The 14014-nt window shown below is 64.1% G+C and overlaps 1 protein-coding gene across 2 annotated transcripts in view; it reads right to left on the minus strand.

Moving 5' to 3' along the window:
- Nucleotides 1-8364, minus strand: part of SLC12A5 (solute carrier family 12 member 5) — an 84585-nt gene extending 76221 nt beyond the window's left edge. For both annotated transcript variants that reach the window (XR_012641732.1, XM_074969882.1), the window contains exon 1: nt 8069-8364. Coding sequence is in view for 1 of the 2 variants with exons in the window: in XM_074969882.1 (XP_074825983.1) it covers nt 8069-8207 (139 nt within the window). In the remaining variant the exon portion in view is untranslated. The remainder of the gene's footprint in view (nt 1-8068) is intronic.
- Between the last annotated feature and the right edge of the window lie 5650 nt (nt 8365-14014).

The raw sequence follows: 14014 nt of genomic DNA on the forward strand, positions 1-14014 counted from the left end.
CAGCGCCCCAGGAAGGGCCTGGCCCGAGCCCCACACAGCACGTGCCAAACCGGCTCCCCCCCTCCGCCCAGACTGCTGCTGTGACCCAAGCCACCGCCTGCCCCCCGGTCTGCACAGCGCCCCCACTTGGTCCCCACCCATGCCTGGAACAGCCCTGTCCGCCCCCCATCACAGACCCCCTGGGCCCCAGCTCAGCCCTGCCCCACCACAGCCCCCCCCTTACCCCAGCTCAGCCCTGCCTGTCACAGCCCCCCCTTGCCCCAGCTCAGCCCTGCCCGTCACAGCCCCCCTTACCCCAGCTCAGCCCTGCCCAGCCCCCCATCACAGACCCCCTTGCCTCAGCTCAGCTCTGCCCAGCCCCCCCTCGCCCCAGCTCAGCCCTGCCCCATCACAGCCCCCCTTACCCCAGCTCAGCCCTGCCCCATCACCCTGTCACAGCCCCCCCTTGCCCCAGCTCAGCCCTGCCCCATCACCCAGTCACAGCCCCCCTTTACCCCAGCTCAGCCCTGCCCAGCCCCCCATCACAGACCCCTTTGCCCAGCTCAGCCCTGCCCATCACAGCCCCCCTGCGCCCCAGCTCAGCCCTGCCCAGCCCCCATCACAGACCCCCTTTGCCCCAGCTCAGCCCTGCCCCGTCAGCCCCCCTCTTGTCCCAGCTCAGCCCTGCCCAGTCCCCCCTCACCCCAGCTCAGCCCTGCCCAGCCCGCACATTCCCTGGCACAGTCCCCCCGCCCATTGCAGCCCTGCCCCAAGCCACCCAGGCCCCAAGAAGAGATGCAGGGAGGGGACACACTGAGCCAGGTCTGTCTGTGCCCAAGGGTAACCCCATGGCAGGGGCTGGGCTTCCAGGTACTGGACTCCTGTAGCCCGGGTCCCTGGCAGGTGGGAGCCTCAGGGTGGTGTTTCCTTCTGGACTCACCCCCCTCCGCCCCTGTGACGAAGTGGGACAGTTCTTAATGTTTCCTCTGAATAGTGCGGTGGTGCCTCAGTTTCCCCTATGCAATTCTTAAGTACCTAGGTGGTGGGGTAAGGGAGTATGAGCATTGCAGAGCCCTAGAGGGCAGGTGTGTGCAGGGGTCTGGACACAGAGAATGGCTGACACCCTGTTTCCTGGCACCTGATGGCCTGGCCCTTCCCCCCTGCGAGGTGAGAGCTAAAGGGCTGGAGAACAAAGGAATCCGGTGACCTCCTGGCCCGGGAAGGGGACAAAGCCCAGAGGCGAAGGGGCTGGAGAGGGTTTTCAGTTTGGGTCTGGCTGGGGACATGGAGTGAAGTGCAGATGGGGTTGTCAGGCTCACTGCCCCCCAAAATGGACCCAGCTGAGGGGTCCGGGTCTCTGCTCCTACAAGCTCTGTTTTAGACCATGTTCCTGTCATCTAATAAACCTCTGTTTTACTGGCTGGCTGAGAGTCACGTCTGACTGCGAAGTTGGGGTGCAGGACCCTCTGGCTTCCCCAGGACCCCGCCTGAGCGGACTCGCTGGGGGAAGCGCACGGAGGGGCAGAGGAGGCTGAATGCTCCGAGGTCAGACCCAGGAAGGTGGAAGCTGGGTGAGCTGTGTGTCCTGCAGACAGGCTGCTCCCAGGAAGGCGACTGCCCCAGAGTCCTGACTGGCTTCATGGGGAGCAATTCCAGAGCATCGCCCGGGGACTCTGTGACAACCCCCACCCCAGAGTGCTACAGCCCCTGGCCTGAGGTCGTTGGGGGCTCATCTGTGTTGGGAAAACCCACAGCAGATGCAGGCAGCGGTGCCCAGCTCAGGGGGCATGGACACAAGCCGTGGCCAGAGGTGGGGTGGGGTGGGGTGGGGTAGGGAGAGGGACAGGGTGGTGCTGAGTGCACAGGGAGGGGGACAGAGAATTAAGGGCAAGGTGCAAGGAGGGAACTGCAGAGAGATAGGGATAGAGAGGGCAGGACTGCAGGGAGAGGGCTGGGGGTGCAGGGAGGGGCTCGGGTCAGGGTGCAGGGAGGTGGTGGGGGTGCAGGGAGAGAACTGGGCATGCAGGGTGGGGTGAGGGTGCAGGGAGAGGACTGGGGGGGCAGGAAAGGGCATGGCGGGCAGTGAAGCAGGTGCCTGGGGAACTCCTTTGCATTTGCAGCCCTTTGCTCCCCACCCCAGGTGTGGCCAGGGAGGGGATCCTGCACATCGCCCCTAAGGGATCCCAGAGACACCCCCAGCCTGGCCTCTTCCCCCCATGGCTCTGTCACCCCCACACAGACAGCTAGACCCAGCCGCTGCCCCTCCATCCTCCCCCAGGCCCTGTGGGAGAAAAGCCGCCCTGAGGGGTTAAGGGGTGAGCAGGGGGCTCAGGGCAGGACAGCAAGCAGCTCCCCCAGCCCAGCTCCAGCCTGGCCAGACAGGATTGCAGGCTGCATGTGGCCAAGGGTGACCCCTGGTGGCCAGGGAGGAGGCTCCAGCTCTCGCAGTCGGGGAGCAGGCAGGAGCCGGCCCCTCCAAGCCGCTCTCCAGCACCGCCAGCCCGAGGCCAGAAATCACCAGTCCCAGTCATGCTCTTGGGCTGTGATTTCTGAGCCCCCTGAGCGGGTGAGTGTGTGCGTTGAATGAGTGTGTGCACGGCTGCATTGTGTGTACGTGTGTGTTGTATGAGTGTGTGCCCTGTGTGTGTGCACTCTGTGCAGTGTGGGTGTGCATGTGCGTTATGTTGTGCACTGTCTGTTTGTGCATTGAGGGTGCACATGTGCGTGCGACAGCTTGTGTTACAGCTCGCGGGCGTTCACAGGGCACACGGCAGCGGTCCCGCTGCAGGAGTGCTGACCAGAACCCATCGTGCCGTGTGCTGCCCAGCGCGAGAGCAGCCCTGCCTGGTCAGTCTGGTGCAGAGGGTGGGGGGCAGCGGTTAAGAAGCTGGAACTGGGACCCACCAAACCCAGAGGGGCCCCCAAGCATCCCGGAGCGGGGAACGGCCATTAACCGCTGCTGAGCTGGCGGGGGAGCAGGGCTGCTGTCTGGAACAGCCAGGGTGGGTCCCCCCTCTCTGGCCACAAGCACCTGCTCAGTCCACTCCGTCTGCTCCCATTACCCCAGCTGTTCGCACCACTGCCGCGGCTTGGCACCCCGCAGCCGCTGCAGGCCCCTCCCTTCGCCCTGACACGCACGCACCGCGGCCAGCTCTAACAATCGCAGCGGGGGTCTCGCGAGAGCTGCTGGAGTCAAGCAAGCAGGAGAATCGCAGCTTCCAGTTGTAATGAGCAGCAAGTTTCTAGCCCTCGTGGCTGCAAAGACAATCTGGGAAGTGGTGGCCTGAGCGCGGCCCGTGGGCCTCAGTGACTCAGCGGCAAAGAGACAGAGCCCGGAAGTCCCGGGGTTAATGTCTCCTGATCTCGGAGCACTTGGGGTCAGCGGTTCTACAGCACACACCCCATCAGCAGGGCTGGACCCTAAAACCGTCACCGCCCCAGCCCTGACCTCGCCCACTGCAGCTGGCGGAGTGGGGGGGATGAAGCAGCTGCTGGCCTCTCCGTGGGGCAGCCCCCACAGGAACGCCCCCCGCCCACGTGAGGCAGCAGGGTTCCTGAGCGGCGAGGCGCAGGGCCTGGTCTAGCATTACAGACGCCCCGCGGCAGGTACCTTGCCCCAGGATGGGTCGGCTGAGGGACCAGACCCGGCGCCTGTCGACGTCAAAGCAGGAGCCTCTAGCATGGGGCACATGGTCTAGCTGCCAGAGGGTGCCGGTCTTTGGGGGGAGAGGGGGGATGAAGCAGGATTAGTGAGGGGGACACAAGCACAAATTGAGGGGGACACGGGAGTGGTCCTCAGATACCTGAAAGGCTGCCACAGAGAAGCTGGAGAAAAGCGGATCTCTCTGGCCACACAGGGCCGGCCAAGAGGCAGATTGAGATCAAATCTCAGGAAAAAAACTTCCCAGCTGCAAGAACAGGAGACAACGGAAGGACGCGGGGGAGGTCGCGGAGGCCCCTTGGCGGGAGGTTTCCCAAGGGGGGCGGGAGCCATCCGCGTTGGATGCTCAGACACACCAAACCGGCACCTGGCCGGGGCCAGACTCGCGGCCCCGCCCAACGCTGCGGTCCGGGCCCGAGCTCCCTCCCCAGCGCCCGGCGCCGGGACAGCCCTGCACTTCCCGCCGCAGCCAGCAGAGGGAGCAGCCTGCCCGGCCTCGAACCAGCGACCGGCCCCCGGCCCGGGCAGCCCCGGCCGCCAGCGACCGAGCTCCAGCGAGCAAGGTCCCCTGCCCCCCAACCCGACCCCCAACCCCTGCCCTGACCCCCAACCCAGCCCCCCAACCCCTGCCCTGACCTTCACAGACCCCCAGCCTCTGCCCAGACCCCCAACCCGACCCCCAACCCAGCCCCCCAACCCCTGCCCCGACCCCCAGCCTCTGCCCAGACCCCCCACCCGACCCCCAACCCCTGCCCTGACAGACCCCCAACTGCCAACTCCTACAACCCCCAACCCCTGCCTGACCCCCCACCCAGCTCCCCAACTGCCAACCCCTGCCCAGACCCCCCACCCGACCCTCACAGACCCCAAACCTCTGCCCTGACCCCCAACCCGACCCCCTGCCCAGACCCCCAACCTGACCCCAAACCGCCAACCTCTGCCCAGACCCCCCACCCAACCCCCATCCCAGACCCCCAACCGACCCTCACAGACCCCAAACCTCTGCCCAGACCCCCAACCCAGCCCCCCAACCCCTGCCCTGACCCCCAACCCAACCCCCAACCCAGCCCCCCAACCCCTGCCCCCCAACCCGATCCCCACCCGCCAACCCCTGCCCCGACCCCCAACCCATGCCTCGACCCCCACAGACCCCCAGCCTCTGCCCAGACCCCCAACCCAGACCCCCAATCCCTGCCCTGACCCCCAACCCGACCCCCAACCCCTGCCCCGACCCCCAACCCGACCCTCACAGACCCCCAACTGCCAACCCCTACAGCCCCCAACCCCTGCCCTGACCCCCAACCCAGTCCCCCAACCGCCAACCCCTTCCCAGACCCCCCACCCGACCCTCACAGGCCCCCAACCTCTGCCCAGACCCCCAACTGCCAACCCCTACAACCGCCAACCCCTGCCCTGACCCCCAACCCGACCTCCACAGCCCGCCAACCCAACAACCACAGACCCCCAACCTCTGCCCAGACCCCCAACTGCTAACCCCCACAGCCCCCCAACCTCTGCCCAGACCCCCAACTGCTAACCCCCACAGTCCTCCAACCCAGCCCTCCAACCCCCAGAACCCCCAACCTCTTCCCAGACCCCCAACTGCCAACCCCCACAGCCCCCAACCTGACCACCACAGCCCCCCGACCTCTACCCAGACCTCCACCCAGACCTCCAACCCCCACACTCCCCTACCCGACCCCCACAGACCCCCACCCCTGCCCAGACCCCCAACTGCCAACTCCCAAAACCCCCCAACCCCTGACCCCCAATCCCCACAGACTCCCAACCTCCACAGCCCCCAATCTCTGCCCAGACCCCCAACCACCAACCCTTGTCCAGACCCCAACCCCTGACCCCCACAGACCCAGACCCAGCCCCCACAGGCCCCAACCCCTGCCCAGACCCTACCCCCAATCCCCACAGCCCCAAACCCCTGCCCCCCAACCCCTGCCCTGACTCCCAAACTTTAATCCCATGCCCAGACCCATGGCTCCCAAACCCCGACACTGACCTCCCTGTGACCCCCAAACCTCAGCATTGACTTCCCTTCTACTCCCAACCCTAGCACTGACCCCCACAACCCTGCTGGGCTCCATTGGGCTGTTACGGCTAACCTCAGCCCTGCCGGGGGCTCCAGTCCCCTCCCCTTCCCAGCCCCACCGTCCTGAGTCAGTCACCTTGGCGTGGGGGCAGGTCCCCCAACAGAGCTGGTGCCTTCCAGCCTCTCAGTCGCTCCCATCTCAACCCCATCTCCTCGGCCAGTGCAACCTGCCCACGCACTGCCACCATGGCCAGGCCAGAGCACAGGGGATGGGTCCATGGGCCACACAGCACGAGCCACACACCCACAGGCTCCAGGCATATAACAACCCCCCCAACCCCAGAACCACTCAGCCCCCAGCACCGACCCACCCAGCCCGGATCCAAAATACCCACACATCTCTGTGCTCCGAGCCCCTAGGCCCTGCCACGCGGGGCCAGGCACTGGGGCCATATTACACCAGGCGCCCTTGCAGAGGGCACAACTCACAGCTCCGATGCAGCGGGTGAGGCTGCAGCCCCCTGGGTTTCTGAGATCGATACGGCTCCAGTGACAGGCCCGGATGTGCAGCCAAGAGCCCTGTGCTCCGGGACACGCTGTGCATGGGGAACTGCCTCGCTCCAGCCCAAGGTCCGGAGCCAGAAAGGCCCGGAGGGGGAGTGCAGCACCCCCTGCTCCCAGGGCCCAAATGCTGAGCCATGTGCAGAAGCTGGCTGCCCTTCAGGCATGGAGACCCCCCGGTGTAGGCCCCACTCCGGCCAGACTGGGACGATCCCTGCAGGGATCCCAGCACTGCCAGCTTCTCGCCCTGGCGAGCCTGGGCAAGTCCCTGCACCTCGCTGCCACCTGCATCACCCTCTAACTCGGGGCAACACCACGCACTGCACCAGCTGCCACGGACAGCCTGTGCAAAGCTCCCTTGGACAGGGCCAGGTCTAGAACCCAGTCCTCTCCCCAGAGCAGGCCTCCGAGAGCACCCCCAGCTGGCAGCAGCAGCCAGGGCCTTTCCTCTCTGTGGGCTGCACACAGAGCCAGGACTCATGGGTGCACATGCCCAGGTGCGTGTAGACCCAGGACGTCACGGACAGACTCACACGTGCACGCACGCAGCCATGATGTCACGCTCACACCCATGGGGCACACAGAGTCAGGACGTCCCGTGCACACACGCACATCCAGGATGCCATGGCTCCTTCTCGCCGCACAGACCCTGACAGACACTCTAACCACCAACCATTAGCCTCCAGGCTCACGTCAAAGTCATGCACAGAAGCCAAATGCTGCCCAGGCTGTTGCCTGCTCCCAAAGACGGGCAAAATGGCAGCCAGCGGAGGGGGTGGCAGGCTGGACATCTGACCCGCCGTCTCCACAGGCCGACACAGGGCTGGTCAATGGCCACACTTTGTAATGGTCTCGCCCTCCACTATCGGGAGGCTCAAGCAGCGTGGTCAGCATGCCGGGCCCATGGCTGGCTATGGAATGTGTGTGAGCTGAAGGACATGGAGTCCAAGTCCTAGAAGTGAATAGCATGGGGCTGGATTGGGGGGCACCAGCATGGGCTGTGGGGGGAGCCCAGGGCTGGGCTAGGGGGGCTGCAGGTCCAGAGTGGGAGGCACCCGCAGGGCTGTGGGTCGGGAGTGAGGGGCGCTGGTTTGGCTGTGTGGAGAAGTTCATATGCGGCCCTCGGTCTCGCTCTCAAGAGCCCCAAGCTGCAGAGCCCTCGCTGGGGCCAGCGGGCACGGCCCAGGGCGGGTTTTACCCTGCGGAGTCACCACTCAGCAGGGGGCCGGGCGCTGCGAGTGCCGGGGGGCCCCGCCCCCAACACATCCCTCGGGCCCTGTGCCCATCCCAGCTCCTGGGCAGGCGGCTCTCGGCCCCACCCTGCATTTAGGGTTCAGCTGAGAGGAGCCCCCCAGGGGGCCAGGCTCAGCCGGGCAAGTCCCTGCCCCCAGCAGCCAGCAGGCGGGAATGGGAGGCAATGAGCGCCCGGCTCCTTTGGAGAGAGCCAAAGGTTACCCGGGGCAACCAGCCATCTCCCTGCCTAGCCCCCTTTTCCAGAGCGGAGCCCAGCCCCCCACGGGACCCCCAGGCACTTCCGCTCTTTCCATCCACAACGGCAACTTTTGCTCCAAGCCACTGGCCAGGCCCCGTCAAAGGCCTCAGGAAACCGGCTCCTCTCAGACATGGCTGCTGGTGCAGCCCAGTGCCCCAGAGCCTTCGCCCCAGAGGGGCAGCCAGCCCCACCCACCCCAGGGCAGACTGAAGCCCCCAGCCCAGCACCGTCCCTGCCCCCAGTGGGAGGGCTCCTGGCAGGTCACTGTAGCAGCCAGCCCCTCTGTGCTGCCCACGGGGCGCCCGCACGGTGCCCGCCGAGCATCACTTACCTTTGCTGTCTTCTCGGGAGTGGCTGCCAGGCTGGGCCCCTTGCAGGGGGGCGGCGTCTCCGTGGAGCGCTGCAGCCGCCTCTTGGCAGGGGGCCCCCTCCTCCCGGGGCAGGGCCGTGACCGTGAACCTCCGGCTCATGCCCCAGCAGTGGCAAGCGGGCGCTTCCCTGGCTCCAGCCTCCCGTCTCCACAAGTGGCTGCCGAGGCACCGGCTGAAGAGACAGCGCGGCTCTCCCTCAGCCGGCTGCCTAGCATGGTCCTAGTGCCCTCCTGGCGCTGCTCTGCACAGGCCACGTCCCTGGCACTGTCATCCCCACCGGGACGGCGGAGCCTGCGCACAGGAGCCGCACAGCCCCGCTCGCCCAGGCTCCCCCGGGACCCCCGGCCAGAGCCAAGCCAGACTCTTCCCCTTGCTCCTGCTGCCCTGCTGAGGGGTCAGAGCAAGAGCAGCAGCACCCGCTGTGTCCGGGCAGCCCGGGCCGCTCTCCTCCACCTGGCGTCGGGCTCCTGGACCCCCGAGTCCGCAGTGCCCCATGGCCTGAGCTTCCCCACCAGCCGGCCCTGCTGCTCCGACCTCAGGGAGCCCAAGCCAGGCCAGCCCAGCTGCCCACCGCAGGCAGGAGCTCAGCAGCTGGAGTGGGGGGTGAAGGGGAGAAAATGAGGAAGCAAGTGGGGCAGCCATGGCTCAGGGGCGGGGGGTCAGTGGAGAGGGCCCAACCCACTGGTTCAGGGGCTCCCCCAGGCCCAGGGCCGCTCACAATTCAGGTCTTTTCCGTTGGGCTGGGGTTGTCACGGAGTTACCGGGCGATGCTCTGGAACGACTCCCTGCGAAGCCAGTCAGGACTCTGGGGAAGTCTCCTTTCTGGGAGCAGCCTGTCTGCAGGGCACACAGCTCACCCGGCTCCACCTTCCTGGGTCTGACCTCGGAGCATTTAGCATTTTCTTTCACATCATGTGCTTCCCACAGCGAGTTCACCCAGGCGGGGTCCTGGGGAAGCCAGTGGGTCCTGCCCCCCAGCTTTGTAGTTAGACCAGACTCTCAGCCAGCCAGCAAAACAGAAGGTTTATTAGACGACAGGAACATTGTTTAAAACAGAGCTTGTAGGTACAGAGACCAGGACCCCTTAGTCAGGTCCATCTTTGTGGGGCAGGGAGGCCAGAGCCCCATCTGGCCCTCCTTCCATTTCCCCAGCCAGCTTCAAAACTGAAGCTCTCTCCAGCAGTCTCCCACAGCCTCCCCCCGGCTCCTCCTCCAGCCTTTGTCTCTTTCCCGGGCCAGGAGGCCACCAGATCTCTTTGTTCTCCAACACCGTCAGTTGGCACCTTTGCAGAGGAGGGGCCCAGGCCAACAGTTGCCAGGAGAGAGGGAGTCGGCCATTCTCTTTGCAGACCCCTGCACACACCTGCCCTCTAGGGCTCTGCAACAATCACACCCCCTTATCCTAGATACTTAAGAATTGCATAGGGGAAACTGAGGCACCCACACAGTATTCAGAGAAAACATTAAGAACATTCCCGCTTCCTCACAGGGCAGGGCCTGGCTCGTGGTGTTTTGCCCGTTAGGTGGTCCCAGGGCCAGGGCAAGCTCTGGATTTACAGCTCTCAGCACAGCTCAGCCCCATCCCACCCCGCGTGGGGCATGAGGTGAGATTAACCCCAGCTGGGCAGCGGAGGGGGGCAGAGACGCTCAGGCTCCACTCTCCTTTGCCCAGCGTCACCAGGAAACCCCCAGTCCTGACTGGGCTCCCTGAGCCATGTGTCTGGGGGGGGGGGGGGAAGGGGGGGGATGCGCCTGCATTTGTGGCAGCGTCTGTCTCTGTGGTGACACAATGTGACATCAAGGACACCATTGGCCAGGTTTCCATAAAGGGACTTTGCAAGACAGGAGTGGGGTGTGTGAGCGGGGTGGGTGTGTAGGGACCCACCCTCCATGGGACTGAAGTAGGGCAGGGACTCGCCCCCAGAGACTTCGCCCCATTTGCTCCGCAGCCAAGACTGAGCAGAGCGCCAGCTGCACAGCGATCAGTGGGCACAGGCCTGAAGACCCTCACCCCAGGGCCACGATGATGAGACCTCCCGGGCCCATTAGGGGTGCACCAGCACCTCAGAGCCTCGGCCTGACCTCTCTCTTCTCCAAATCCTTCCCTTCCCCCATCTCAGCCTTATCCTCTACCCAGGGCCCTGCCCCCACCCTGCCGGTCCATATGAACTTGTCACGGAGTGTGGGGGAGTCGGGGCCCTGCACCCCTCTTCCTGCGATTCACAGTGACTCTCAGCCAGCCAATAACACAGAAGGTTTATTAGACGACAGGAACACAGTTCCAAGCAGGGCTTGTAAGTACAACCAGGACCCCTCAGCCAGGTCCCTCTGGGGGGCAAGGAGCTTAGACCCCAGACTTGGGGTTCCCTTCGTCTTCCCAGCCAGCCCCAAACCGAAAACTCCCCTCCCCCAGTCTCACTCCTCCTCCCCTCGGCTCCTCCTCCAGCCTTTGTCCAGTTTCCGGGCAAAGGTGTCACCTGGGTCCAACCCTCTCCCAGCTCAGGTGACAGGCTCAGGTCTCCTCCCTCCAGTGAAGTCACCCCCGGCTCCCCCACCCCCCATGCAGACAGTCCCAGCAGAACTAGACGCCATTCCCTGGTCAGTCCGCCCCCCTCCCTGCTGTGTCCCATCTCTCCCCCCTTCGAGATGGAACGGAGCAGGGTCACTCTGACCAGTGACCTGGAGAAGTTCGGGGCCCCCTCTCCGGGACAGTGCATCCGCTATCATGTTGGCACTTCCCTTCACGTGGACCACGTCCATGTCATAATCCTGCAGGAGCAGGCTCCACCTCAGGAGTTTGGCGTTGGCTCCTTTCATCTGGTGCAGCCAGGTCAGGGGAGAGTGGTCGGTGTACACGGTGAAGTGTTGCCCGCAGATATAGGGCTCTAGTTTCTTGAGGGCCCACACCATGGCCAGGCACTCCTTCTCGATGGCCGCGTAGTGTTGCTCCCGGGGTAGCAACTTCTTGCTCGGGTATACGATGGGGTGTCTCTCCCCCTTTTCATCCTCCTGCATTAACACCGCCCCCAGTCCCGTGTCTGAGGCGTCGGTGAACACCACAAAGGGCTTGTCAAAGTCTGGGTTTGCTAGAACTGGGCCACTGACCAGAGCCTCCTTCAGCGCCCGGAAAGCCTCCTGGCACTGCTCGGTCCAGACCACCTTGTCTGGCTTCCCCTTCTTGCATAGCTCAGTGATGGGGGTGGCTATGGCGCTAAAGTGGGGCACAAATCTTCGGTAGTATCCTGCCATCCCAATAAAGGCTTGGACCTGCTTTTTGGTGTGGGGAGCGGGCCAGTCTCTGATCACCTCCACCTTGGCCGGTTCCGGCTTTAGGCGGCCGCTCCCCACCCGATGGCCCAGGTAAGATACTTCAGCCATCCCCACCTTGCACTTCTCCGCTTTGACAGTCAGCCCAGCCCCCTGGAGTCGGTCCAGCACTTGTCTAACCTGGGACACGTGGTCCTCCCAGGTCTGGCTAAAGACACAGATGTCGTCAATATACGCCACGGCAAAACTCTCCATCCCCCTCAGGAGCTGGTCCACCAGGCGCTGGAAGGTGGCCGGCACTTCCTTGAGGCCGAAAGGCAGGGTCAGGAACTCAGAGCCCCAGAGGGGTGATAAAGGCCGATTTCAGCCGGGCATCTGCATCCAGCGGCACTTGCCAGTAGCCCTTTGTAAGGTCCATGGTGGAAAGGTATCGAGCTCCTCCCAGCTTGTCTAGGAGCTCGTCAGGCCTGGGCATGGGGTAGACATCAGATACAGTGATGGCATTAAGCTTCCGATAGTCCACACAGAACTGGACCGACCCGTCCTTTTTGGGGACCAGCACCACCGGCGAGGCCCAAGGGCTGGCAGATGGCTGGATCACCCCCAAAGCCAGCATGTCCCGGACCTCTCTTTCCAGATCCTGAGCAGTTTTCCCTGTGACTCGGAAGGGGGAGCATCTTATTGGCGGGTGCGACCCTGTCTGCACCCGGTGCACAGTCAGATTAGTGCGTCCAGGCTGGTTGGAAAACAGCTGTCGGTACGGATGCAGCACCCCCCTGACCTCAGCTTGCTGGGCAGGGGTTAGCTGATCCGAGAGGGGAATTGTTTCCAGGGGGGAACCAGCTCTGGTCCCAGGGAATAGGTCTACTAAAGGGTCATCTCCCTGCTCCTCCCACTGTCTGCACACGGCCAACACCACATTCCCCCTGGCATAATATGGCTTCATCATATTCACATGGTACACCCGGCGGTGGTGCGCCCGGTTCGACAGCTCCACCACATAGTTTACCTCATTGAGCTGCTTGACAACCTTGAAAGGGCCCTCCCAGGCGGCCTGTAGTTTGTTCTTTCTCACGGGGATGAGAACCATCACCTGATCCCCGGTGGCGTAGGCCCGGGCCCGCGCCGTGCGGTCATACCAGACCTTCTGCTTCCTCTGGGCTCTGGCCAGATTCTCCCTGGCCAGGCCCATGAGTTCAGCTAGTCTCTCTCGGAAGATCAGGACATACTCCACCACTGACTCTCCATCGGGAATGGCCTTCCCTTCCTACTCGTCTCTCATCAGGTCCAGAGGGCCCCTTACCCTCCTTCCATATAACAGTTCGAAAGGCGAAAATCCGGTAGACTCCTGGGGCACCTCCCTGTATGCAAACAGCAGGTGAGGTAAGTACTTGTCCCAATCCTGCGGGTGCTGGTTCATAAAGGTTTTCAGCATCATCTTTAGCGTCCCATTGAACCTCTCCACCAGCCCATTGGACTGGGGGTGATAAGCTGAGGCCCAGTTTTGCCGGTCCCCACATTTCTCCCACAAGCACCGGAGCAGGGCCGACATGAAGTTGGATCCCTGGTCTGTCAAGACTTCTATGGGGAACCCCACCCGGCTGAAAATGGTCAGGAGCGCATCTGCCATGGTGTCTGCTTCAATGGAAGCTAAGGGCACTGCCTCTTGGTAGCGGGTGGCAAAATCTACCACCCCCAGAATGTATTTCTTCCCCGACCGGGTCGTCTTGCTGAGAGGTCCCACTATGTCCATGGCCGCCTTCTGGAAAGGCTCCTCTATGATGGGCAAAGGTCTCAAAGCCGCTTTCCCCTTGTCCCGGGCCTTCCCCACCCTCTGACAGAGGTTACAGGATCGGCAATACTGCCGGACGGTGGTAAAGACCTCGGGCCAGTAAAAGTTCTGTAGCAACCTCTGCCGGGTGCGCCGGACTCCCTGGTGCCCTGCGAGGGGGGTGTCATGGGCCAGGGACAGGAGCTTCCGGCGATACCTCTGGGGGACCCCCAGCTGCCTCCTGATCCCACAGGACTCCACTTCCCTTGTGGGAGCCCATTCTTGGTACAGGAACCCCTTCTCCCACAGGAACCTCTCCTGGCAACCTCTCCTCATGGTCCGTCCCACACTGAGGTCGGCCAGGTCCCTGAGCTTCCACAAGGGGGGAATCTTTCCTCAACTCGGCCTGGAACTCAGCGGTTGGGGAAGGGATGGGGACCGGTTCCCTCTCATTGGCCGGGTCTGAGGCCACAGCATCTCCGAGCCATGCCCCTCGGCGCTCCCTCCTCACCAGGGTAGGGTCCTGCGCCTCCGGTGTGGTACCGTCCCCGAGGTCAGGGTGCAGTGCCCCTTGCCGGCTCTGACTATGGGTCACGACCAGGGCACCCTGGGGGTTGCTTGGCCAGTCCTCCAGTTCCCCTCCCATTAACACCTCAGTGGGCAAATGGTGGTGCACGCCCATGTCCCTGGGGTCCTCCTTGGCCCCCCATTTCAGGTGTACCCTTGCCACGGGCACCTTGAATGGGGTCCCGCCCACCCCCGTCAGGGTCAGGTAGGTGTTGGGCACCACCCGATCTGGGGCCACCACCTCGGGCCGGGCCAGTGTCACCTCCGCGCCCGTATCCCAGTATCCATTGACCTTCCTCCC

The sequence above is a fragment of the Natator depressus genome, chromosome 13 (genome assembly GCF_965152275.1).
Source record: "Natator depressus isolate rNatDep1 chromosome 13, rNatDep2.hap1, whole genome shotgun sequence".
NCBI lineage: Eukaryota > Metazoa > Chordata > Testudines > Cheloniidae > Natator > Natator depressus.